The sequence below is a fragment of the Laccaria bicolor genome, genomic scaffold (genome assembly GCF_000143565.1).
Source record: "Laccaria bicolor S238N-H82 LACBIscaffold_43 genomic scaffold, whole genome shotgun sequence".
Classification (NCBI taxonomy): Eukaryota; Fungi; Basidiomycota; class Agaricomycetes; order Agaricales; family Hydnangiaceae; genus Laccaria; species Laccaria bicolor.
In genome coordinates this window covers 228,508-251,761 of record NW_001889914.1, presented here as the reverse complement: position 1 = coordinate 251,761, position 23,254 = coordinate 228,508, and the positions used below count along the sequence as shown (strand labels likewise).

Sequence of the window (23,254 nt, the reverse complement as noted above, 5' to 3'; positions counted from 1 at the left end):
TCACTGGCGAACAGAGGCTCGTGGCCGTTTGCAAGTTATTGGGGTGAGGTCAATGTGCCCTTAATTCATCAGTTCACATTTATTGTGGCGGCTTTTCAAGTAGGTAACACCATTTTCATGCTTAGAATGGTGGTAGCTGACAAGTCTACCCACAGCTGGCTTTCACAGGAAGTTCTGCCTTGTACGAGTCCTCATCCGACGCTATCACAACGTTAAGCACAACTTGAGGCTTGCAAACGAAAGCCCTTCCACTCACTTACCTTATGATAATTACAGACGACAACAATAGAGCCTCTTCAGCACCCTCATGCAAGGCCCCTTGGCACTGGCGCCTCTCCCCTCTGTTGTGTTTCACCGCTACAGCCTGGGGCAGAACTTGGCTAGCCTAGATAGGCTAGCCAGGCAACGTAGGCCGTTCGTGATACATACAGGACGATATTGAGTGGATATTGAAGGAGGAGGCGTTGCAGGATTTTAGGGTTCGTTTTGTTCCCTCTTTTGTCACCATCGTCTTATTCTCGTCCCCACCGCAGATCCACATGCACTGCTTCTCCGATACACCTGATTTCGCAGCCCGCCCGTTTACCTATCACAGGTAGGGAACCCACTCATTTCTCCCCTTCCCCTCTCACCCTGTCTCTCCACAAGGTAACTCACAGCACAACCTATCTTTTGATGCCCAATGTTCTCTACCTCCTCCTCTTTTGTATGCTACCGGCATCCTTGAAGACGAAGCTGGCGTTCGCGACGAGCATGGTGAGGGGTGGAATGTTGAGGGTTATGATACCTAGAGGAGAGTGCGATGGTTTGCAGCAGTGGTTTTGGAAGAAGTGTTCTGCGCTGGATCAGGAAATGGTATCTATGACGACGAAGTTTTCAATGTTCTCTCTCCATCTCGACTTGCCATCCGTCCACCCAACGGCTACAGCCCCGAACTCGTTAAATCTATTTGGCGTCACAAACATCGCTTCGTTCCTGCGCATCTCTTCCTCAGACTCGAGGATGAGTCCACGATCCAGCCGATTTCTTTGTGGGCGTCGAAAACTACGTCTTCAGTCGCCTACGTCCTGGACATCAGACAACAAGTCCGCTCTTGCCTTCCATGACTCAATATTCGATCCCCGCGGAGCAGCCATCTTCTTGGAATGCAATGGCTTCTTGTTGACGTCCCCAGTCAATGGGGGCTAGCCAAGCGCATGAAGAGAAGAAGCACCTGCCAAACTTACCCAAAACCACCCATACCCAGGCTCACCTTCACAGCTCAACCTCCTCCCCTGTCACAACTTCCTCCTCTTCACCACACCATCTCTTCACCACACCATCTCTTCACCACACCATCTCTTCACCACACCATCTCTTCTCCCTCCTCACCTTCCCCTCTTCCAATCCCATGTCCCATATACTGACACATAGGCTCCCCTCCAAGGTCTTGCGTTACAGCAGAATGTGTTCGAGACGCAGGCTTCGGTGTCCCCTCTCTTTGGACGAGGAAGATTTCAAAGTCTACCAACGTATACTTGCATGGTGCGGATTTGAAGACAGACAGACATCACGAATGGAGTCAAAGAATTCCGATCCTGCCATTCTGGTATGCTCCTCATCGACGACGTCTCCACGATGCTCAACTCAAATGCAGCTCTTCCATTAATATGGGGGGAGGAGCACAGCCGCCACGTCACGCGTCACGGCTGTACTTCGAAGCAGGATCGCAATGTTCTCGTCATGCACCCGGGAATGGGGATGAAGATGAAGATAATTCTGCTCAAGTTGTTCATCTTTTGGCTGTACATACCACTGCATCTCCTCGTGAACCGTCTACTTTTGGTAGGACCTCAATTCTTCTTAATTTTTTCTGTGAGAACTAAGTGACCGTTTTGTTAGTATCATACTAGGGATTCAAATCCTCCATCAGAATCAAGTGTTACAGGGGACTCAAAGGCATAAAACCTTTTTCATTAGTAGTTAATCAACATTTCTTGGATCTTCACTTCCTCAGTCACGCACCTCTACCCCTATGATCTCACAGCGGTATTACAGTTCTGAGGAAGACCAATTTCCTCGTAGCCATACCCCTAAGGCATGGATCCCTCCCTTTTCCTAGATGAGTTGGCTTCTTCTTCAACCATGTACCACGGGCACGCGCACGGGCGGGGAGATGGAAGGTGTTGAAGTACTGGTGTCACACAGGGTCTGGAGTGGCAGACGTAAGCTCTCAGGTCTAGCTGCGTGAGCTTGAATGATGTCCTTTGGGCATCAAGGGTGACATTTTGGGAGTGGGCAGATCGTCGCCATGTGACACACACTTGTCATGCTCGATCCGCTCTCGAACGACCGTCTCCAATCTTTCATAGATGTTCCCAGGGATGCGGCCTTTTCTCTCCTGTTTTGTTCCAGACAGCGAAGGAGAATGCAAAGTATTCGTACTTTCCCACTGCTGCTGTTGACTGTCCTCGGGCCCTTCCCCATCCCGTTTGGCCCCGGATCTGTGCCGCCTCGGGGTGGGTGTGGTATCACCTCTCCTTTGTAACTTGTGTTGGTGCTTCTGTCGCAACTTTTCCAACTTCTTCCCTACCTCCTCCCTCCATTCGTCATGGCTCTTTTCACAGTAGCCTTTGACGGAAAGGATGAGCTCTCTGTCACGTCTTTTGTTCTGGAGCTCCGTAAGCCAATGTTTGGTAAGCTTATGCATAACATGTGCTGCCTCGCGATGACAATCCGTCAGCCGCCAATCCGCTGACTTTCTGGCGAATTTGGCGAGTTTGGGGGATATTGATTTCAAAAAATCGAAAGCCCCTTTCTCCAAAAACGGCTCAATGAGTATGATGGGGAAAACGTCGGGACCGCTGAGAATCCTGATGATTGGCTTGTCATTCTGGTCGCCCTTCTCTTCATCGACATCGCCACTGCTCACTTCATCCGCGTCATCGCTCTCCTCCTCCTCCTCATCTTCCTCCTCCTCCTCCTCCTCCTCCTCCTCCTCCTCCTCCTCCTCGTTGGCATTGCCTTCCTCCTCTTTGTCGCCATCCATGTCTGTATAACTCGTCTCGTACTCCTCTTCCTCATTATCGACATTTGCTGTCCTTTCGAAATTACGTTGTACATCCGCCGGCAGGAAAAGCATATATCGGAAGTGTGGGGGCTGAGCATACTTGGGTTGAGGTTGCACAATTGGCCAGGCTTGCCTTACTGAAAATTCTCCGCTGCGCCTGACGTCGTTGGCCCGCAGGTTCTGAAATGTGTTAGCTTCATTCAAGCTCATATAGACGAAAGCTAAATACACCAACCACTGAAAAAGCTGGAGTCTTGTGCGCAGCGTGGGCCAGCTCATCTGGATTCCAACCAAGGAGGGCGAACACCTGAGCTTTGTCCTTCTCCGTCATCATCCACGCCCCAGGATCCCATTCATTCTCAGTGAGCAGCCCAGGCTGTAGTTTTAGACCAAATTGACCTGGAAGGTTCCACCTTATTCATTTCCATAGGGTGTGCAATTGGCCACTTGGCCAAAATGCCATGGGCTGTGGAACATCAGAATATTTGAAAAAAAGCCTTTCAAAAATAAAAACCATTGCACGTATAATAAAATATACCCCCAGAATATGTTTTCTGCTTATAATACTGTTCTACAGCATCTATTTTTAGCCTGATATGTTTGTGATTTATTACAAATCTAAATATAGCTCTCATGTGTTTCATGATTTCAAATTCTCAGAAATGGGATATTCTGGATCACTGATATGTTTTCTGTATGTTTTGTCTACCTAAAGAGCATCCAGATATGAAATCCAGAATGTTTGTAATTTATTACAAATCTAAATATAGCTCAGATATGTTTGATGATTCAAAAATGTCACATCCTGGATCAGCATTGATGACTGGCATGTTTTTCTGTATTCTGTGGATGTTTTGTTTTTGCCTAAAGAGCATCCAAATATGTTTTTTCTAGGGATCCAGAATGTTGGATAGATCTAAATATAGCTCAGATATGTTTTATGATTCAAAATTCTTAGAAATGGTACATCCTGGATCAGCATTGTTGACTGGCATATTTTCTTGTATTCTGTGTATGTTTTTCTTGCCAAAAGAGCATCCACATATGTTTTTCCATGTCATAATTCTTCTAGAAAAGCTGCATTTCACCAGAATATTCCAATTGTAATGATTCTCAGTTTTCTCCATCAAAACTTGTGTTACAGCTACTCAAAGCTACCAAGTAATGTAGAAATATATTTCCGATTTTTTCAAAAAATTTCCGTCTCAATCAGAGGTGTGGAGATGATGGATGCACAAGTCATGTTCTGGATGACCTTTTTGTTCTTTGATCCTTCTAAGTAACAAACAAATGTCAACAAAAGTAGCTCCTGAGAGGAGATTCATGAAAGTGTCCTTTGAAGGATGTCATTCAAGTTATTGACAGAACTAACTTCATATTTCTTCGGTTGCAACTGGTTTCCATCATATCGTATGTATTTTGTATTTCAAATCAGCAGCTTTTCGGCTGGATGGCTCAGGTTCCAGCTGGATGACGTTCCCAAAGGTGTTGCCAAGCAAGTACAAATAGCTGCCCTCCTCGTGCCAGATCTTCAATAGACATGGTTATTCATCCTTTACATTTGTATCTAATGAAAAATACACATTTTAGTACTCTTAAAGTAGAACAGAATCCAATCTATCATGTTTTATATTTACGGCACCCTCGCAAGTGGATGGATGCGACATGGTGAACTTGGATGACACGTTTGAAGCTGTAGACAAATAGATGCAAAGTTCAAAAAAACATCGGAAAAACAACTGAAATTGAGCCAGGAGAGGAAGGGAACACTACACTGACATTGGTAATACATATCATTATGTTTAATTTACAACATTGGGCTTGCTCTCTTATCAGTAGTTGGCTAAAAATTCCAGAGGAAGGAGTATCTTTGTCTTTGAATGTCAAAAACATATCATTCCAGCAACCTGGAGGTTAATACATGCCAGATATAGCCTACCAGAATTCAGTGCATAAGTAAAAGAGTACTAGGACAGGCAGTGTCAAATTATGAGTGAAAGAACACACCTAAAAGTCTTGTTCCAACTTTGTAATTTTTAGGAGGGTTTCAAAACATAGAATTGTGTTGGGAAATCTTGCTCTGCTTGCCTAATTTTGAGGGAATCTGATTTACCTCTTCTTAGCTAAAGGTGGGTGTTCATATAAAATTTCTGAGTACTGTATTCACTTTGATAATGAAGGTTTTGTTGTGAAAGCCATTGAATAGAGTGTGTTTCTTCAGACTTTAACTATACTGTGTCCACTTAAACCATCCAATGGCCATAAAACTCCATAGATATTTTCAGAATGAAAGACTGAATGTGGTCCCAAAGTTTTACAGAAATCAGAAGATTGTGGAGATACAGGTGGATGGGATAGGTGCAGAGGGTCACAATAAAGCAATTGAAAGTGCCGGAATCTCAAGTGTGAGATTGGAATTCTTACGACTTTTACTCCCTGCCCAATGAATACATACTGCTACCTATCTTGAATGTTAATCATAGTCCTCAGAACCTCTAAATACATTTTCCTATATTTTTTTCTTCTCAATAACGAACGCAGGAGGGACTTGCGCAGCTCGCGATCAGCGCTCGGCGTTTTCCGAGCGCTGTTGATACGTGGTTGAGGATGCCACATATGTCCGTCTCAGTCAACAACATCCTCTCGTCTTCACGCCCTACACACATTTGGTCCGCTGTTGGTCCCATTCTCAATACTGTAGCTCATACTCTCTATTAGTATCAGTTGCCGCGCTCTCATCGCCTGATTTGCCACCCGCTGCACAGAGTCCTCCTGCAATCTGTCTCATACGACGCCGGATCACACAACATTGCCCAGTCACCCTTCCAGTTCGATCCATCAACGTTCAACCTTTTAACGTTCAACGTTCAACGTTCAACCCCCGTCCTCTGGCCAACAATGCCCAAACACCCACTATTACGACCACAAAGTCGTTCTCACCTCCCTCAGCCAGCGAATACAACCCTTCAAGGCGCACTGCAGGTTTCCTCCTATCCGTTGAAAAGATAAGAGGGGACGAAATCGAAAATTGAGGAGATGGAATGATGCGACATCTATGATTCCTGGTGTGTTTGCTTATCCTTTAGGAGCACCCCGTCGTACCTAATCAGATTATCCATGCCGACGACACCACCACTAAACCCCTGACGTGGCACACCAACGGTCTATCCAGGCGTGCCATGTCGACGGCGATACCAAGACCCACAAAGAGGGACGGCAATGACGATTTTCCACCGTCCACCAACGACGATTCACCACCATCCACCATGGACAGTGACCGCCCACCACTACCACCACAATGGCCACCAGTGCCCACCACCTACGGATTGTGATGAGCGCCCATGATCATCACCACACAAACGACTGGCGACCGCCCACCATCAATTACCAGATACGCTCGCATGAAACACACGAGCACGCTTTGACTGTGCTCATCGCGTTCATCATTAATCATACACGTTCACTCATGACTAACATGTCACGTCAACTTCAGGACGATGATGCCCATGCTGCCAAGACCCGCCTACGATGATGCTCCACCATCATCACCATCCACAATAATGGCAACCGCCCACCACCACCACAATCAAACTGTCCACAACGACACCATCCCATCACTCACTCTCCAGTACTAACCCATCCATCCAACAGTCATGCCTCCAATCCAGCAGCAGCACCAACCGCAACCCATGCATCAACCCCCACCAAATGGCGCTGAGCACATAACCGCTCCCCTCCATTCCCAAAGTCACAGACAACCCAGCTGCCACGTCGCCGACAGGGACGTGGCAACCAGACGACGAACAACGTTCGTCATCATTGAACACGACTACAGCAAAATGTACGCTTCGCAGTGCAGGAGCTGAGCCCAGGTAAGTAAGTGTATGGCCCTCTCCTCCCCACTGCTTGCTCTAACAAACGATGATGACAGATGTTGTCGTCCTCTATTGATGACAACAGCCACGACAGACGAGCACGAAGGACTCAATGGACGATCACGACTACGATGGACAAGCACAAAGCAGACAACAGACGAGCAGGGCCACGACCAGGGACAATGACGTACCACTACAATGCGAGGGCCATTGCCACGGACGACAACACACCACTAACGTGACCACAACAACGATGATAGACAATGGCGAGGATGACGGAACAACATGACACGATGACGGTACCACAACCACAACAGATGACAGCGAGACGGACCACAACCAGCATGTATCACCATGATAGACCATGACAAAGGGGACCACGATGCGAAGACGACCGCCACAGAGGACCACCATGACGAACATGATGGGGACCGCCACGACAACGACCACGACATATTGTTGACCTCCTTTTGTTTGTTTTGTTTGATGTACATTGCTAGATGCTTTACTATATCCTTTATACTATTTTCTTTTCCCTGTACGTCTGTACATCATGTGGCATAGGACTTTTTTCGAGTTGAATTGAATTTGTTTACATTTGTGTACCAATGGCGTCTAAGGCCCAACATCATCCAAAAATGGTTCATCACATCCAACTATTTCGGTCAGATTGGACAGAGGGAAACTATCTGAAGTGATCTGAACATTATCAAGTATATATTTGGTGAGGTTTCAGAGGTTGTTTCTAGGAGGAACACAGCCGTAGAGCGTAAATATCTCCTCAGAATGAAAACTGTGCATTGTTGACAATTGTGTACCAAAGGCATCAAAAGGCCCAAGGTCATCCGAAATGGATATGTCGCATCCAGCTATTCTGGCTACAATTGACAGAGGGAAACTATCTAGGAGTGTCAGAACATTATCAAATATGTATATTCTCAAATTTGAGAGGTTCTTTCTGGGAGAAACAAAGCTGTAGGACATAAATATCTCCTCAGAATTAAAACTGTGAATTGTTGACACATATTTGGACATAGAGAAGCACAATCTACATTTCATTGATATAATAAACTGAAATCAATAGAAAGACTCATTCTTATATATGGTTTTGCATCAGACAAAAGGTTTGTGGATTAATCCACAGTGGCCAATTGCACTCCCTATGGAAATGAATAAAGTGCATTCTTCCAGAAAATAAGGCATAGGACTACAGCCAAGGGTGCAGTGAGTACCTTCAGCCACTCCTTTTGCGCTCGAGGGGTCAGACTCTCCGGGTCGTTATCATCTCGGGTCTTGTAGATTTCTTTGCTGAAAACCTTCCATGCCGCTCGGATAGTGTCACTCATCCCCTCTCTTTGCCAGTCTTGCTGCTGTAGGTAAGGGTAAGCCATGGTAGGAGATGGTGGTTGGGAGTAAGGAGTAATCGGGACTCACGACGAGTGATAATGCAAGGCGGTGAAAAAAGCTGTTGCGCGCTTAGCGTCTAATGACTTTTACTCTCCGGAACGTGTTGCCGGTACAGGTTCCAGCGCCGCTCAGAAGCTGTCCATATGGCCCACTTGCATTCCTGTGTTTGTTGGGTATGGAATGTAGTGGTTGAAATTATTAGATCACGAAAATCTGCTGCACGAATTACCGAAAATGTGGCGCTTCTGGAGACGGGCGTCTATCGGGGATGTTGATGGGTGTGGGCCCACGTGGTGATCCATAAAGCCAATTATGTGTGCTGTGTCGTCGCTACTAGGACAATAATTATAAACCTCTGAACGAAAGTTTTATGCCTTGGGTGATTATTTTCTACTTGAAATCAGACAAAGAAACTTTTCCAAATGAGCGGTACATGGATCACAAGGAACGAAGTGGCAAAAGTAATTGTTTGTGTGGACTTGAAAATAATTCAGTCAGAATGAATGCATAAGCGGCTTTGGCTTGTCTCGCAGCGGGTTTGGACTCGCTGAAGTACAGTGTGTTCACAACTCGGTACGTTGCCAATTTTTTGTCTCTCGCTCATCATCTTATCAACTATTTACTCCCAGTTACATTGGTGAATCGAAGCGATACCGTTTTGTTCTGAGCATGATGTCTAGTACAGTTGGAGCGCATTTTTTATGGTGAGATCTTGTTATTTTAACATCTGGCATTGAAGTTCTTATGCTTTCTTTTCTGCCAGCAACGATCACACTCGTGCGTTTTTTTTTGACATCGCCCTTCGCGATCTTCACTCTTCTTTTTGTCAGCCACCCTTTTCCAATTCTTGAATACGGCCCCAACACACCACCATTGGTCGGCATCCTTTTCAATTGCAGAACAACCAATCGCTGCGCCACATATGCCTTAAAGCATCCTGGGTACTGGTGTATCCGGGTGTGGAAAGCTGCTCCTTCACGGGAGTGTGGGCAGGCAGATGCGTGATTGCACACCTGGATGATCATTGGGGGCCTTTTAACGGTCTCGGGCATCGTCTCACCGGGCGAGGCACCACCGACATTGTCATGCTGGCGAAGCGGTGATTGGTTGTTTTTGCTTTTCGATTGGGCGCCCTACATGCGGACGCTTCTAGTCAAGTGAGTACGCCCCCGCTTTGCGCAATCTCTAGAGCTCAACATTTTTGTTTTCATCAGACGCATGGCCCGTTGATTTTATCTGCAGCTCACGCAAGTGTTTGACAATTTTATGGTGCTACCGTGATTCATTCTGACGAGATCTTTCTCAGGCTCCAAACCACCTAGTGTCCACCCACGTTTCACTATTTTGGGCCAGCTGTGTGCGTATTCATCGAGCCAACCATTGTAATTGTGCTAATTTGAAACTTTAGTTGCGTAGCACTGGTTGTTAGTTTTTTTTATCTGGCTTGATCATACCTACTACTTTTTAGAAAAAGCGTCTTTGATCTCCACGTTTATGATCACTTTGACTCAGATACTACGCGCTTGCTTTTATACATAAGGCTCCTTCAAAGAAAGAAAGTTTTGCGCCTTTGCGGCGTCTCGTGTACAATCCCTTTGATACCATTAGTATGTGGAGGCCCATTTATATTTGACAAGACACGTCAAAAGTTAAAACGCGTGCGCCAAAAATAGACGTGCAACATGAAGTGATATCCCTCGACGTGAATTGGATCGCGGGTACATAAAACCGAATGAAGTGTTCCTATTTCAGTTCCTTCCTACTTCTCTGGATTTTGCAATGTTCTCTGAAATCTTGCTGAAATCCCGAGGCGCAGCAAGTTCCGTCACGCGTCACGTTCGACGCGCCCACGTGATCGCGTTACCATTGTTGATGGTTAAATTTGAAATTCACTTCCTCTCAACTACCTTGCACAAGTTGCACGACGAGCAGCGACGTTGAAGACGTTGGACTCCCATTGTGACTTATGCTAAAGCGACCCCGCGGTGCCGACTCCTCCCCAGTCGAGCAACGCTCAAAGCGCCGTCATGTCTCTTTCCCCCAGACACCAGTGGCGTCAGCGTCATACTCAACGCCCAGCAGAGCACCCTACACACCGTACCCTCTCCGTGCCTCCGACTCGCCTTCAAACCCTTTCGGAAGGAAACGCACCCAACGGCTCATCCACACCCTGCCAGCGGAGACCTCATTCAGCAAACACCTCGCTTTGCGCTTCCAGTTCGTACGACGTGGCGTGGGCCCCAAGCAGGGTGGCGTGTATCGCGTCGTGCAAGTCCCTCAGAGCTATACGTTCACCCACCTTCGCTGCTTGATTGCGTTTTTATTTGGGGTACGCTCGCGTGGCGGTGGGCTGGAGGACGAACACTTGTTTGAGATCAAGAAGAAAGTGGCTCTTTACAGTGCGCGGCATAAACCTGGGCAAATCAAGGTGGGGAAGACGTGGGCGAAACTTTCGAGTGTACAGGATCCTTGTCGGTGGCGGTCGATGTATGGACGCGATGCGTTTGAGGATGACGAGGATGAGGAAGAGGTGGATGAAAATGAGGAAGCGGAAGTTGAGCTTGAGGAAGATGAAGGAGGCGAGTGGAAGTGGGAGGATGAAGAGGTTTTTACGGTCGCCCATGCCTGGCCGGAGGGAGTGGACACTGAGAGGGGAATCGTATACGTTCGTTATAATCTAACCCTGCTTCTTTCGTTGTTTCTGACCTTGGTGTCTAGCATCACTCCCGGACTACGCAAGTCCACATAATCATCAATACGACCACTATTCCTCGGAGGAAAGGAATCTCAAACTTGCCTTTCGTTTTCACCGCCCGAGGACGAGTTCACCTTTCGCCAGTCCCTCTCCCTCCGCCTAACTTTGCTCCACTGCTAAAGTCAAAGCAAGCTACGACGAAGCCGAAGAGAGCTCCGGTCAAATCTCTCCCCCGACGCGTCTCCTCGAAATTGTCGAGAGAGTCACGAAGAACCCTCGCCGCTTTAGAAGCAGATGGGGATTCAGATTCAGAGTATGAGTCAAGCCGCCCATTTGACGACAACCACCCCTTCCTCACGTCAAATTACGATGACGAAGTATCCAGCGAGACTGAAGAAGAGGAAGACGACAGTGACGGCGAGGAAGACACTGATGCGACGCTTAACCCTCATAAATGGAACGACCCCGAAGACGCCTTTGAGCAATACTTGGCCTGGTTCATGGGTCCTCCCCCTGCCACGGAGGAGGATTCCACCGAAGAGGACGATAAAGAAAACTCCAACATCAGCCTAATGTCCACTCCCGGCCTATCCCTCTCTTCTTCCCCAGGCATCCCCTCCTCCACCTTCTCATCCCCCTTCCGCTCCTCATCCCCGTCCTCCTCCGCCTTCTCCCTATACTCCCCCTCCTCCTTCCCGCTATCCGACCACTACCCCAACACGAAGTACAAGTATACGCCCGCACCGCCTAAAGCCAAAGTGGCGAGGATGCGGATTGAACGCGTGCAGAAGAGGATGGAGAAGGCGAAGAGGGATAAGTGGTTGTGTGCTCGCGATGAGAGTCCTGAGGTGAAGGGGGCTGAGGTTGATGAGCTTTTGGATGATGATGATGGGGATGTGGATGTGGATGATGATGGGAAGTGGGTGAAGCCTGTGTTGAAGCCTGGAGAGGTTTGGGATCCTTTTGGTGATGAGCCTGAGATTTGAGGGGTTGAATGGACGATGCAAGTTGAATGAATTTATTCTGTAATATATTGATTTGTCCCTTTGGTAGGTAGTTTTGTATATCCTTTCTCGAATTTATGGTGTTCAACGACGCGTACTTTTGGCGCGTTTTGATCATGTGATGTTGCTGTTATGGTCTACGTGTCATTGACGATTTTGACTTTTTCCACAAAGTACCGCACACCCTATCACATCTCAGCAAACGTAGGCACCCGCATAGTGGTTGCCTTGGTGTACATTCGGGCCGTACCTCTGACTACTTTACCTCCCAGGGCAATTGACGTGCTCTTGTCTCCCACAGACATGTGGTGACCTATACTAGTCGAGGTCATTTTGCTTCAACTTTATCTTTTCAACCCATGGGACTAAAGCTTATCTCGCCAGTGGTCAGCAGTAGGTCCTTCTGTCTACAACTTGCACTGCACGCTGATAGATATCCATGCTGATTCCTTCGCACAGCTTGGAAGACTTCTGAGGCTTTGTTGTTGGCAAAATTTTCTGTTGGTCGATGACCAGGATGGTTCTATTTTTCAAGTAACAACCTTGGCAACATCTGCGTAATATGAAGTTCCAAGTATAGGTGGAACCACTCAGTTGCAAAACTAAGGCCGAGCACTCTTCAAAGTTGATCAAGAGCTCTGTTGGGATTCTAAGGCCCGTGGTGCCTAAGGCTACATCCAGATATTCATCATGACACAGGTTGGTTAGCAATACACCGCTAAATGGCCAACAGGTTGATGGCAGGTTGCCGAATTTCCTGATGCACATCAAATCTGTCAGCTGTCAGCTATCTGATCTACATGCTGTGCCCAGGTCCAGCTGGCCATCAGCTGGTTCAGACATGGGTGCCAGCTCTGCTGTAAACATAATGACCACCTTACCACAAAATTAGAATATCCACCAATTTCACTCAAAGGCAAGGCCTATGTTAGAGACAGTGTACTGATCTTTCAATATGCAATTTCTATTTGTTTGATTTCCTATAATTATGTGTTAAATGCCGAGCAATAGGCTTGTGAACAATGAGCTGCAATTTCTTTCAAGTCCGTTGAAACTCTGACATCATGTGAGCATGTTGAATTTTTGAAGTTCCCAACACAGAAAGTCATTGTTCTTCCTTCCCACCACATCGAGCTTGAAGTCAGAGTCCCCTTGCCACTTCCTCCCACCCATCACAATGGCCCCTCGATGGATTGTCTCCCTCCCTCGATGGACGGTTTCCTTCTCTACAGACGGTTTCCTCGCTCCCTCAACACACAGACGGTCTCCTCCCTCAACACACAGATGGTCTCCTCCCTCTTGACAGACGGACAGTTTTCTCCCTCAATGAACTGGGTTTTCTCCCTCTCGATGGAAGGTCTCCTCCCTCTCGACAAATGGCCTCCTCCCTTCCTTGACGCAGGGCCTCCTCCCTCCCTTGATGAACAGCTGCCTCCCTCTCTCAACGCATGGCCTCCTCCCTCGACAAACGTCTCTCAACAAATGCCTCTTCCCAATGGTCTGCTCCCTCTTGACGGATGGTCTCCCTCCCTCAACAGATGGTCCCCTCCCTCCCTGTGGACAGTTTCCTCCCTCCCTTAATGCACGGCCTCCTCCCTCCCTCGACAAACGACTCCCTCCCTCCCTTGATGCATGGCCTCCTCCCTCCCTTGACAAATGGTCTCCCCCTCCCTTGATGAACGGCCTCCTTTCTCAATGAATGGCCTCTTCCCTCAACAAATGGCCTGCCCTTGAGTAGTAGATAAAGTAGTTGTAAATAACTCATGTGTTCCCCCTTGTTAAAATACAATTTATTCTTTCGTTTATGCTCTTGAATTGAGGATGAATAAATCTATGGAAATGAGATGTAAACCCCTGCAGCTCATACCCAGCCTGATATACCAGCATTGCCTGGATCACCACCCATTCTCAACATGTCTCCTCCACCCCCAAGACAGGTGTCCCTGTTGCCATGCTGTGTTTAGTGCGAAGTTCACATGGCACCCAGCTGTCAACAGGTCGACATGATATTGAACCTGGGTGTGGTTACATAATTTAATCCAGATTTCTGTGACCTGGCCCTGGTTTGGCGGTGTAGGCCCTTCCTTCTACAACTTCACTGCAGCTGATTGATATCCTTCGACAACACCGCTCTGTGCTGATTCTTCAGTCTTCCGGATGTTAAATGGACCAGTTCTGAGGCTTCGTTGTTGGTGAAACCTCTCTTGGTCAATGATGGCCAAATTTTCAAGCCACAACCTCGACAACATCTGCATAATATTGAGTTTCAAGTATACTTGGGACCACAACATGCAAACTGAAGCCGAGCGCTGACGAAGTTGATCAAGACCTCTACCCTACGGATCCTCGGACCTCAAAGGCCGCAGCATCCCAAATATCCATCATCAATAGATACTTGGTCCCTCCACGCAAGATGGACGCTACGACGCCCTGTCCTCTGAGATGAACAAAATGGTGTAAAGGCAGGCCAGTGCAACTGATCCATGACAAGTTCTAAATTTTACGTTATGCCCGTATCACTGTACTGGTCCCTCTGGGGGCCTTTGACGAATTTGGACGCTGCATAACGGTGGGACTTGCATGCCTGAGGATACCCATATGGCAAGAAATTTCTTCCTTTCTATCAGTGGATTGAATTCCTTATCTTATCGAAAGGTTGGGATTTTCAAATAACATTATTGATAATTCCGATTATTCGCTGTCCAAGCTGGTGTTGGGCACCTATCATTGCAGCGACAAAGAACCTCTCCATTTCAACGCGGAATGTAAACTGAACATCAAGCTTTTTTTTTTGGTGAACTCTCAGTTTAAGGGATGCAGCAGGTACATTTGATCTTCTCCAGCCAACTTCAATATCCAGGTCCAACGTTCAACACTGAATAGACTCAAAGTTCCTACTTAGTTCAGGAGGCACTCCGACCAGTAACCGCATGCATGCCTTCATGCTTTTGTCTTTCAACATTAGTAAAGGCGGCCTCTGCTCACATGTCAAGCCCAATGTCAATCAATTCCCAAGCTCACTCTAATTTTTTTGGTTCGATGAAATCGGGTCCACGAAAGGGCATGAAGACCCAGAAGTGTCATGTGGATCCAGGATGGCATGTTCTTTTCTCTTATGCCGTGGATGTGGATGATAGATCGTGTGATTGCTTTTTCTATGTTGGGTGCCTGCCGATTTGTTTTGAAAGAGTTCTGATGTGTCTTCTTGCTCTCGTGTTTGCGTTTGGGGATCTAACCTCTTGAGGTGGTCGTCTTTGCTTTCAACGTATCTCTGTTACATTGTCCTTGATTTACCGCCAAGAATACAGAGTCGTCTGCGTAGCTGGGCAGAAATGAGCAATGTTCGCAAAATACATTATGTACAACTAATTGAAGGGACACACACTAATTTACTTTGAGTATAGTATAGCAATTGGCAATTGAATGTATAGAGTGTACGACGTATGTATAGAGTGTATGACATATGTATAGAGTGTACGACGTATGTTGCACATTTACGAATACCTAGGGCCCTGAAGGGCAGGGCTGCCTGCCTTGAGGTTCACTAAAACCGCTGCAAGTGAATATTGAAGATCGACGGGCAGGGTAATATTAGTAGACACTAATTGGGCCAACTCTGGTTGTGTGTGCCCTTGAGCCTGAGCTTGCATTCACTGGCTACATACTGTTTGGGTTATATGTGATACCACTGGTGTGCTTTGAAAACACAATTTCCTTCATCTTGCACATTTGCAACTTTCGACTCCCACGCTAGTGGTGATAAATAAGTTTGATCTCCTGCGATGATGATTTACGAGGTTGATATATGTACCCCAAACTTGTACTTTGATTAGATGGGGGAATGGATGAATGGGTACGTAGGTTGAATCTGTACCAGTGTGCGGCATGTCAATGTCGTGCCTTTGAACTCAAGTTGCTGCTCTGCGGAAGTCCTTCAGATATTCAGATGTGCTCTGCAACATTTCTTGATGTTCCCAGATATTTCAGTTCAACCTGGAGATCACACCGTTTTTCAAGTTTTGCAAGGGGGTGCCGGGATTTAAATCCCGGACCAGGGGCCGGTTGGTTGGTTTGGCCATGTGATATAGGATTGGAAGGGAATGCCCAGAGGCCATAGTCAAACAGTGGTATATAGCTAGATTTGGATATCTTACATAATATATTGATCTTTTGTCTTGAACCACCATCTTGTCAGCAGTATTGCCATCCTCTTGCACTACATGTAGTGCTTTGTATATCTGTACTTCCTACAGTATGCATAATCATGTTGGGCCAGCTGAGTATCTTGTAACTGCTCATTGCTCACTTATGGGTGTTGATCCCAGATCCACCCATTCTTGCCTCCTCCTTCCCTCTTGGCTTCAGCTATGCGAGAAGTTCAGAGTGAACGCTTCACAGGCCACCAGGCCACTAATTTTTTTTTCGACATACCAAAATTTCAGTACAAAACAACAAGACAGTGCTTGGACAGTGCTTGGACAGTGCTCAGATAACTGCCAGAATGCATGAGCTTGAATATTGGGTCTATCTGTATATAAAGAAGCCAAAAACTAGCTCTAAGATAATGTAGGACTTGGAATTGAGATCACATGTTGTGAAATAAGTACCTTTCCCTACAACAACAAACTTGGAGCTTGCTGCCCGAAAACAGCAGGCCCATACAGTGATTTACTTTAAGTGGGCAGCTCAGTAGTTCAATTTCAATAGTGAATTTTATGGCCAACTTCATTTCAAGCTCCGGGGAGCTCAAAAAATGGTTTTTTTGCAGCCTGCTGGAAAAAAGGTGGCACATGAATGACATCATATTTCCTAAAATGGATGTGTGCCTGATTACGTTGGGTGGTTGGTTCAGCCCAAGTCCCACTAAAAATAATTTCGACATCCGGTCCTTATTTTAAATCCCAGCACCCCCTTGAAGTTTTGCGACCCTCGATTTGAAGTTCGAAGTAAAAAAATTGGCAGTGGTGGACGGGCCGTCATTTCGAAATTTCATTGTCTGAGGAACTCCAGAATATATTGGACTCGGAATATATATTCCAGGGAGCAGCAAGAATTGACCTGAAATGGGGGAGGTCATGAGCCCAATCTGAATAGAAGATAGATCGACGTGTACGTAATATTAAATTGGCATCAGGATCAGGCACGCATGGCGGTGTTGGGCTTTTGCTTGGCGTGAACGACGCGTATATTTTTGGCGTGTTTTGATCATATGATGTTGCTGGCGTGGTCAACCAGTCACGCTACGCGTCATGACGATTTTCTACGATTTTGACCAAGTACCAACTACCACATCATGGGATATTTCAGCAAACGCAGGCGTCTGCGTAGTGGTTGCCATGGTGTACATTCGGCCGTACCTCTAACTACCCCACCCTTCCTAATCGATTCGCGTGCTCCTGTCTCCCATAGCTTTGTCGTTTTGCTGCAACTTGATCTTTGCAATCCATGGGACTAAAGCTTATCTCGTAGGATGGTTAGCAGTAGGTCCTTCCGTCTCTAACTTTACTGCATTCTGATAGATATTTTTTAACGGCACTGCCTCTTCCGGACGTCAGCCTCTTGATACTGCTTTGCTCGCAACCGACGCCGCGGAAGTTAAATGGACGACTTTAGCTCTGAGGCTTCATTGTTGGCAGAAATCTCTCTTGATCAATGATGTCCAACACCCGTTCTATCTCTCAAGTAACAACCTTGACAACATCTGCGTAATATGAAGTTTCAAGTATAGGTGGAACCACTCAGTTGCAAAACTGAGGCCGAGCACTCTTCAAAGTTGATCAAGAGCTCTATTCTTCGGATTTCAGGGGCCGTGGCGCTAAAGGCTACATCCAGATATTAATCATGACACAGGATGGTTGACAATAGGTTCTTCCTTCTACAACTTCATTGCACGCTGATAGATATCCTCCAACGGCACCACTGCGTGCTGATTCTTCGGTACTGCTAATTCAAATGGACGACTTCTGAGGCTTTATCGCTGGCAAGAAATCCCTCTTGGTCAATGACCAACATGATCGGGACAACATTTGCATGATATTACGTTCCAAGTACCGATGGGACTACTCAGATTTCATTCAACCAAAACTGAAGCTGAGCACTGAGCTCGGATCCTCGGACTGCAAAGGCCCGCGGCGCCTAAGACTACTCATCAATAGATACTTGGTGCCCTCCACGCGAGACGGAACGAACGACGCCCCGTCTTTCCTCCGGGATGAACACAAATTGGTGTAAAGGCAGGCCAGTGCATGACGACTTTAGATTTCCCGTTGTGCCCGTATCACCGCGCCGGTTCCCCCGGGGCCTAGTGCCTTTGACGAATTTGGACGTTACAAGACAGTGGGACTTGCATGCCCGAGGATACCCGTTTGGCGATAATTATCTTCCCTTTGAATTTCTTATCTTATCGAAAGGGTTGGGATTTTCAAATACCATCGACAACCCCGACTTATCATTGGAAGAACATCTCCATTATGCGAAATGGTAACTGAGAAGAGTTTTTCTCTTTTTCGGTGAGCTCTCAATTGGATTTATTTAAATGTCGAAGGGACGTAGCAGGTACATAACCTCAAGGTCCAACGTTCGACGTTCGATACTTCTTCTCATTCTCAATTCAAGACACACTCTCGTAACCGCGTGTCCGCCTTCTTCCCAACCTTTTTCCTCTACGCTTTTGTCTTCCTCTTCCCAGGTACATACACATTAGCGAAGGCGGCCGCGATTCACACGTCAATCCCCAATGTCAGTCTCAATCAATTCCCAAGCTCACTCTAATTTTATGTTCGACGAAATCGGGTCCGCGAAAGGGCATGAAGACCCGGAAGTGCCATGTGGATCCAGGATGGCGTGTTTTCGTGGATGTGGATAATAGATCGTGTGATTGCGTTTTCTACAATGTGTGTGTGCCTGCCGATTTGCTTTGAAAGACGTTCTGACATGGCGCTCATTGCTCTCGGTGCATACAACCTTGTGTTCAACTTGTGTTTTGCATTCGAGGATTTTAGAGGTCCCGGAGGCGGAAGTATCTCTCTTGTATGCGCTCTCGCTGCACTTGAACCTTTGAATTTACCGCCAAGAAGAGGGAGTCTACCAAGGTCGTCTGCGCCAACTTGAACTGGGCCAAGGTGAACAACGTTCGCAAAATACATTATGTACAACCAACCGAAGGGACACACGCTAATTTACTTTGAGTATGGTATAGCGAGTGGCAATTGAATGTATAGAGTGTACGACGTACCGTTGCACGTTTACGAATACCTAGGGCCCCGAAGGGCAGGGCTGCCTGCCTTGAGGTTCACTAAAACCAGCTAAAACCTCTGCATTCAATTGAGCGAAGATCGGCGGGCGGGGTAATTAATTGGGCCACGGGATTTTGGACGATCCAACTCTGGTTGTGTGTGCCCTTGAGCCTGGCTTACCGTTCGGGTTATATGTGATACCGCTGACATGAAAGCGCAATTTCCTTCGCATCGCACGTTTGCTACTTTCGACCGGCGCTAAAACAAGTTTTGATCTCCCGCGACGATGATTTGTGAGGTTGATGTATGTACCTCAAGGACTTTGATTAGATGGGGGAATGGACGAATGGGTACGTAGGCTGGATCTGTACCAGTGTGCCAGTGCGGCATGTCGGGCGTCGTGCCTTTGAACTTTGAATTACTGGTCCGCGGAAGTCCTTCAGGTATCCATCCAGATCTGCTCCGCGACATTTGTTTTTGTTTCTGGATATTTTAGTTCACCCTCAGGCTGGAGATAACACCTACCCTCGATTTTCGAAGTAAAGAGAAAGAATTGGCAGCGGCGGACAGGCAGGCCGAAATTCTAATGTCTGAGGAACTCCAGAATACATTGGAATATATAATATATTTCAGGGAGCAGCAAGGATCGACCTGAGAATGGGGGACGTCGAGGCTTGAGCCCAATTTAAATAGACGATAGATTGACGTGTACGTAATGTTAGCATCAAGGTACGCCACAAAGCCCGTAGTGTCAACATATGGTAAGTAAACGAAAAACGTGTTGGGACCTAACTACAATTACGGGGGTACCGGTGCAGTGTGCACAATACTGAAGTCTGACACTGTCGTTAGTCAAGAGAGAGTGAAGGTTTGCTGATGGGTGTTTTTCTGTTTCTGTTGATCGATGCGATCAAGATAATGTCTGGACTCTGGGAGGATTGAGTGAACGCGTGATGGTTGACAATGTCATGGTGGAGACGAGTGGAGAGGATGGAGACAACATACGTATGCATATGATACTATTAAGAGAGCTTGCAGCAGGACAAGGTCAACTGAGCAATTGAACGGCATGTCAAGAAGCGGAAGCAAATCGAGTGCGTGGCGTTTATACCACGCACGTGTGTTAGCGAGCTGTCTCTTTGCTTGTCGCCTTTTCTCACCTAGAGGTACGCGAGGCACGGTAGGGGATCCTGAGGATGGGGGAACAAGACAACAACACAAATCCCTCAGCCTATCCATCCATCACTTCGGGGTAAGCGAAAAGAAAGACACAGGTTGCCGACGAACGAACGAACGAACGCACGTTTGAATGTCTTACCGTTTAGGTTTTTACCCAAGCAGAACCTGACTGAGTTTTTACGCGCTTACCCATACGGAGATGTTGGCTTGATCTCGATGACCCTCTTCACGACTTTACTTTATCATTCCGGCCCCTTCGCCGATTACCCTCTTAACCACACCTTTCTTCCACCCCACCCTATGCGAAGACCACCTCCGTTGACTCCCTATGTCCACTAATTTATCGGTACCTCACGATGCTGCGACGCTGTGAGTTCGCTCTTGTTCTCTTTTGTTTTCGAGTTCTGGGGCTGAAGGATTCGTTCGGATTTGTAGAGGCGGTTCTATGGTAAGCCCAAACCTCTCTCTCTTCCCTCATGCTAACGAACTACCTTTTTCTTCAGCTAGTCTCCGCCTTCCTGAGCTGGGGTCTTCTCGGTGTTCTCGCCCTTCAAACTTGTACGTCCTCTCTCTTTCTCTCTTTAACAACAACACTGACTTGCAATTGGGGCGAAGACACATACTACATCGCCTTCCCCAACGACCGCTTCCTCGCCAAGCTCCTCGTATACGGCATCTTCCTATGCGAGGCCGTACAAACGCTCATTATTTCACATGACACATTTCAAGTTTTCGTTGTCAATTTTGGGGATTTACATTCTATGGATTCGATGCATACGAATTGGTTCTCGATTCCGATTGCTGGGGGGATCAGTGAGTCTTTCTTCTTCCCCCTCTCCCTCTTTCGCTGTTCTTCTTGTGCTGAGTGAGTGCGTATGTTTTTGTTTTTTGAAGCTGGGTGCATTGGTCAACTATTCTTTGCGTATCGGATAAACATGATTTCGGAGACGAGGACTGTGCCGGTATTTATCATCATCGTGCGTTCCCCCCCCCCCCCTTCCCTCTCCTGTCTCATACTCAACAATCTCGGATCACGCACAGCTCTCCGCGGCTTCGGGAGTATCAGCGCTCATAGCTGGAGCGCAGTTCTATTCAGCAGGGAGCTTTAGCGCGTTAAGAAGCAACACGCTAACTTCTGTCGGGGTATGTGGTGATTGAGTTTTTGTGTGATCCCTTCTTCTAACTCCGTGCTTCTCGTAGATTTGGAACGGGACGGGTGCGATGTGCGATATTATCATCGCTCTTTCCATGCCATACTATGTGCGTCTTCTTCTCCTTGTGTTGAGGGGGATGAGGAACTGATGATATTGGGGTGGGTTGTAGATTCTAAAGAAAGGAACAGGGCTCCCCGCCACACACGCCATCATCATCAAAATCATGAGTCTGCTCATCGAAACGGGGGTCGTCACAGCCGTCATAGCCATGGTGCATCTAGTCCTCTACTTTGCATTCACAGACGCCTTCCTCGTTCCGGGTGTAACCATATCGAAAGTATACGCCAACACCATGCTCATGATCCTAAACAACCGTTTGAGGATTATTGGTGGAAGGATTGAGGAGCGTCAGGAGTCAATGGATGATAAGACGGATGTGTCGTTTAGGAATCCGACGACGGGGAGTGGGGGGAGGACGCAGATACATGTTTCGAGGGATCGGTTGACGTTTAGGTTGAATGATATTTCGATACGGACGGATGTGGAGAGACGGGTTGATTTTGATTTGCCTGTTTCTGCGAATTCGGTGCGTCGTTTTTTCCCTCTTGTCTTTTCTTTTTGACTAAGATGGTTTTTTTTTTTTCGTGTAGGCGAAGGAGAAGGGAGATTCGTCGTCTGAATCTGAGCATGACCTTGTTCAGATACCGCCTCTTGGGATGATTGCGCATGTGGTCTGACGCGTTGCTGCTGCTACTTGGACTTTTTTTGTGAATCAAGTTGAAAAATGTAGATGTATCTTTCGGTTGTATATCTTATAGCTTAGTATCACTGCTTTGTGTAGCGTATTTTTGGGGTGATAAAATTGCGTTGAAAAGCCCTTTTGATGCGAGCGCGTTGCTGAATGTTGAGGCTAGGATTTGTCCGAGAGTTCGGAAACCCAGGGATTAGAAGTATATTTCTTGTACGGATCCGAGCAGATAGGCAGCTTCCCCTCCGATGACTACGCTCTCTGAGGCTTGAACTTTGCCACCTTCCCCCTCTGCAACCACGCCATCCCATTCTCCTTTTCCCAATTCACCTTCATCTTCAACACCTCCCTAGACACCTTACCCACCCTCGCCGCCTGCCTCCGTTTACTCAAATGCGAGGTATCAAGCCCGACACCGACTTCCCTACCCACCACAGGTTTAATCTTTATTTTTGTCTTCTTGCCTTCCTCGTAGATACGACGTGGAGGGGCGTTTGGTGAGGTGGAGAGACGCCAGGCGAATACGTCGACTAGGACGGGGCCTGTTGATACTTCTGGTTGATGATGTTTTCCTTTTTGTTTCTTTGGGATGTGGGCCATTTCGCGCTGGGTGCGGAAGATTTGGACTTCGTTTGCGTCTTCGAGGGCGCGCATTACGTCTCGGACGAAGCTGTGTGGTTGTGAGTTTGGTACTTTGAGAGAAGAGGTGGACGTACCCGAGAGAACGAATTGGATGTTCGGGGTGTGGTGGTGGGTGACCGAGGGGTGGTAGAGTTGGTCGTACGGTGAATGGTTTAAAGTCGGGTGGTGGCGGGATTTTATGAGCTAGTTTGAGGAGTTCTGCTTTCGTCCAGCCATTTTCTGATGGGTTTTCTTTGATGACCTGCCTGAGGATCTTTATACCCAGC

The 23,254-nt window shown here is 47.1% G+C and overlaps 7 protein-coding genes across 7 annotated transcripts; 5 read left to right on the top strand and 2 right to left on the bottom strand.

Annotated features, from left to right (window-relative positions):
• Positions 1 to 2,218: 2,218 nt before the first annotated feature.
• Positions 2,219 to 3,383, bottom strand: LACBIDRAFT_310044 (uncharacterized protein; the record flags this gene model as incomplete). Its single annotated transcript, XM_001887193.1, has 2 exons — positions 2,219 to 3,229; positions 3,285 to 3,383. The coding sequence occupies 2 exons, from the start codon at positions 3,381 to 3,383 to the stop codon at positions 2,219 to 2,221; spliced, it is 1,110 nt and encodes a 369-aa protein (XP_001887228.1).
• Positions 3,384 to 6,702: 3,319 nt separating this feature from the next.
• LACBIDRAFT_310043 (uncharacterized protein) lies at positions 6,703 to 6,915 on the top strand (the record flags this gene model as incomplete). The annotated part of the gene is made up of 1 exon (XM_001887245.1): positions 6,703 to 6,915. One exon carries the CDS (start codon positions 6,703 to 6,705, stop codon positions 6,913 to 6,915), a length of 213 nt encoding a protein of 70 aa, XP_001887280.1.
• Positions 6,916 to 9,032: 2,117 nt separating this feature from the next.
• On the top strand, positions 9,033 to 9,336 carry LACBIDRAFT_310042 (uncharacterized protein; the record flags this gene model as incomplete). The annotated part of the gene is made up of 3 exons (XM_001887244.1): positions 9,033 to 9,035; positions 9,095 to 9,108; positions 9,162 to 9,336. 3 exons carry the CDS (start codon positions 9,033 to 9,035, stop codon positions 9,334 to 9,336), a joined length of 192 nt encoding a protein of 63 aa, XP_001887279.1.
• Positions 9,337 to 10,110: 774 nt separating this feature from the next.
• LACBIDRAFT_332683 (uncharacterized protein) lies at positions 10,111 to 12,012 on the top strand (the record flags this gene model as incomplete). Its single annotated transcript, XM_001887243.1, has 3 exons — positions 10,111 to 10,206; positions 10,307 to 10,996; positions 11,050 to 12,012. The coding sequence occupies 3 exons, from the start codon at positions 10,111 to 10,113 to the stop codon at positions 12,010 to 12,012; spliced, it is 1,749 nt and encodes a 582-aa protein (XP_001887278.1).
• A 708-nt stretch (positions 12,013 to 12,720) lies between these two features.
• On the top strand, positions 12,721 to 13,611 carry LACBIDRAFT_332682 (uncharacterized protein; the record flags this gene model as incomplete). Its single annotated transcript, XM_001887242.1, has 3 exons — positions 12,721 to 12,729; positions 12,844 to 12,969; positions 13,132 to 13,611. The coding sequence occupies 3 exons, from the start codon at positions 12,721 to 12,723 to the stop codon at positions 13,609 to 13,611; spliced, it is 615 nt and encodes a 204-aa protein (XP_001887277.1).
• Positions 13,612 to 20,889: 7,278 nt separating this feature from the next.
• On the top strand, positions 20,890 to 22,335 carry LACBIDRAFT_310040 (uncharacterized protein; the record flags this gene model as incomplete). Its single annotated transcript, XM_001887241.1, has 8 exons — positions 20,890 to 20,892; positions 20,948 to 21,002; positions 21,060 to 21,257; positions 21,339 to 21,421; positions 21,486 to 21,587; positions 21,645 to 21,704; positions 21,768 to 22,184; positions 22,249 to 22,335. 8 exons carry the CDS (start codon positions 20,890 to 20,892, stop codon positions 22,333 to 22,335), a joined length of 1,005 nt encoding a protein of 334 aa, XP_001887276.1.
• Positions 22,336 to 22,598: 263 nt separating this feature from the next.
• Positions 22,599 to 23,000, bottom strand: LACBIDRAFT_332680 (uncharacterized protein; the record flags this gene model as incomplete). The annotated part of the gene is made up of 1 exon (XM_001887192.1): positions 22,599 to 23,000. One exon carries the CDS (start codon positions 22,998 to 23,000, stop codon positions 22,599 to 22,601), a length of 402 nt encoding a protein of 133 aa, XP_001887227.1.
• Positions 23,001 to 23,254: the final 254 nt, after the last annotated feature.